We start from the raw sequence: 2,545 nt of genomic DNA on the forward strand, positions 1-2,545 counted from the left end.
GTGCTCCCGGCGTCTGGCGGGGCAGCGCGGCCGAGTCCAGCACATTGCTGCAGGAGCTGAGGAGCTCCATCTCGTAAGGGCCACGCTCCCTTCTCCCCGGGCAGCCCTTCCACTCAACTCTGAGCATTACCAAACGTGGGATAATTTAATGGGGTTGATTAATTTGCAGCCGCAGGGGGTGGCAGGGCCTCGGGGTGCCCTGTGCCTGGTGCCGGCCCCAGGCAGTGGCAGGGGGGCAGGGGGGCTGGGGTGCCCCGCTGCTGCCGGGTGTCCTACTCTGCCCTGACACCTTTTCTCTCTGACCCACACAGCAAATCCGTGCAGAGCAAAGTGGATTCCATCCTGGTGAGTCCCTTGACAGTGCTGAGGGGGCGGGAAGGGCACGGTGCCACCCCCCATGGGCTCCCACCCTCCTCCTGTAAACTGAACCCATGGCCTGATCCCATTTCCCATCGGGTCAGGACCGGGCTGTGGGGATTAGCCCTGAGCAGCCCCTGCTGTCCCTGCCCAGGGGTGTCACCCACTCCCCCAGCCCTGCATGGGACAACCCTTTCCAGTCCCCTCGAGGGGCAGTTCGTGTGGCTTTGTTTGCCCGGTTCGCGCCCACCCAGGCCGTGTTCACACTGACAAAGCTGCTCTGGCTTCAGTGCCCCTCCAGCTCCTGCTGCTCAGAGGGTACCAGGAGCACCAGCACCAGCTCTGCCTTATTCTTAACCTTTCTTTGTCTCTGGTCCGTTCTCCCCCTCCCTGTGGACCCTTTGACCGTAGCAAGATGTCCAGAAGTTTTCAGACAGTGACAAGCTCTACCTCTACCTCCAGCTGCCATCGGGGCCGAGCCCGGGGGAGAAGAGGTGGGTGCTGGAGGGAGCTGGGGCCGTGTCCGGGGGCTGTGGGGATGGTGGTGGGGGACACAGATCACCAGGGCTGGGGTTGGGGGATTGCCACAACTCTGTCATCTCCTGTCCTGCTCGTGCAGCTTCTCTCCTAATGAAGTGTTTGTGTCGTGCTCCCCCCGGGAGCAGCAGCAGCCTGGACCTGAGCTCACTGGGCGCGGCCGAGTACATGCACGCGTGCAACTGGATCCGGGACCACCTGGAGGAGCACACGGAGACCTGCGTGCCCAAGCAGGACGTCTATGACGCCTACAAGTGAGCGCAGGGGCTGGGCCGGTGCAGAGCCTGGCGGGGAGGTGGGTCCGGAGGGCAGAGAGTGCCTGGGATCTCGGGGGAATGAGCCACGTCAGCTGGGAGCAGCGGGAAGGGCTGGAGGGCTCAGCCCAGCTCCCCCCCAGGAGATACGGCGACAACCTCTGCTGCCGCCCGCTCAGCACCGCCAACTTCGGCAAGATCATCCGGGAGATCTTCCCAAACATCAAAGCCCGGAGGCTGGGAGGCCGAGGACAGTCGAAATATTTTTCCATGTGGCTGGGCTGGCCAGGGCAGCTCGGGAGCTTGTGCTGGGGTGGTGGGTGGCAGCTGCTGCTTCTCCAGTTCTTCCCAGTTATCAGCCTGTGCTTGACGTGGTTCGTAGCTCCTGGGAGGGTTTGGTCCCTGGTGTTTCAGCTCCTGAAGGTTCAGCTTGGTTGTCTGAGAGTGGCTTGGAGTTGCCCCATCCTTGCTGTGTGTGGGGTTCATGGCGGGTAGGGGGGTTCCTGGCTGCCACCACCCCTCCAGGACAAGCCTTTGGTGACCCACCTTGACCCTGCACACGTACTGCTACAGCGGGATCCGGAGGAAGACAGTGGTCAGCCTGCCCCCCCTGCCCAGCCTGGACCTCAAAGTCACCGAGGCTGTAAGTCCTGGGCTGCCTCCGTGGCTTGGGCTTCACCAGTGGTAACAAACCTCCTCGCTCATTAGCTCTAACGAAGACAGGGGGTGGGGGGATGCTCTCCCTGGGAGCAGCTTCTGCTCTGTCCCACGAGCCTTCCCAAGGGTGGTGAGGACTTTGTGACCCTGCCTTGGTGCCATGGGGGCTCACAGCTTGTCCCCCCGACAGCAGTCAGAGCTGACGGAGCTGGTGCAGTCCTACAGCAGCGAGGTGATGGAGGCAGCTTGTGCCCTCACCTGCAACTGGGCCGAGAAGATCCTCAAACGCTCCTTCAACAACATCGTGGAGGTGGCCCAGTTCCTCATCCAGCAGCACATCATCAGCTCCCGCTCGGCCCACGCTGACCTGGTCATGGCCATGGTGGTCTCAGGTGGGTGTGGGAAGCTCCGGAGTCCCTGAGGGGCACAGAGATGGGGTCCCTTGAGATGCCTTGAGGCATTTTGTTTATAGACTTATGTGGGGAAGAAGAACCGTATCCCACAGTCCCCCTCCCCGGGAGGTGATTGCAGGGGGGCTTGGGGGTTGTCCCTGTTTCCATCACCTCTGTGCACCCACAGAGAGCACAGAGAAGGTTCACCATGAGAGTCGGACTCCACCAGCAGCAAAGAAGAACGGCCTGGACACTCCTGAGAGCAGCGACAGGAGCCAGGTGCAGGTGAGACCCGACCAGAGCCGGGCGGGGAGCCAGGACCCCCGGGACCCCACTCAACATGGGAGG

General features: G+C 62.5%; 1 protein-coding gene across 1 annotated transcript in view; it reads left to right on the forward strand.

Annotated features, from left to right (window-relative positions):
• Positions 1-2,545, forward strand: part of RFX5 (regulatory factor X, 5 (influences HLA class II expression)) — an 11,596-nt gene that overhangs the window by 2,167 nt on the left and 6,884 nt on the right. Inside the window, exons 2-9 of the mRNA XM_010003795.1 lie at positions 26-73; positions 312-345; positions 769-851; positions 1,023-1,148; positions 1,292-1,408; positions 1,710-1,791; positions 1,996-2,197; positions 2,385-2,482. Coding sequence (XP_010002097.1) covers positions 26-73; positions 312-345; positions 769-851; positions 1,023-1,148; positions 1,292-1,408; positions 1,710-1,791; positions 1,996-2,197; positions 2,385-2,482 — 790 coding nt within the window. The remainder of the gene's footprint in view (positions 1-25; positions 74-311; positions 346-768; positions 852-1,022; positions 1,149-1,291; positions 1,409-1,709; positions 1,792-1,995; positions 2,198-2,384; positions 2,483-2,545) is intronic.

This window comes from Chaetura pelagica, unplaced genomic scaffold (assembly GCF_000747805.2).
Source record: "Chaetura pelagica isolate M959 unplaced genomic scaffold, ChaPel_1.0 scaffold1598, whole genome shotgun sequence".
Lineage (NCBI taxonomy): Eukaryota > Metazoa > Chordata > Aves > Apodiformes > Apodidae > Chaetura > Chaetura pelagica.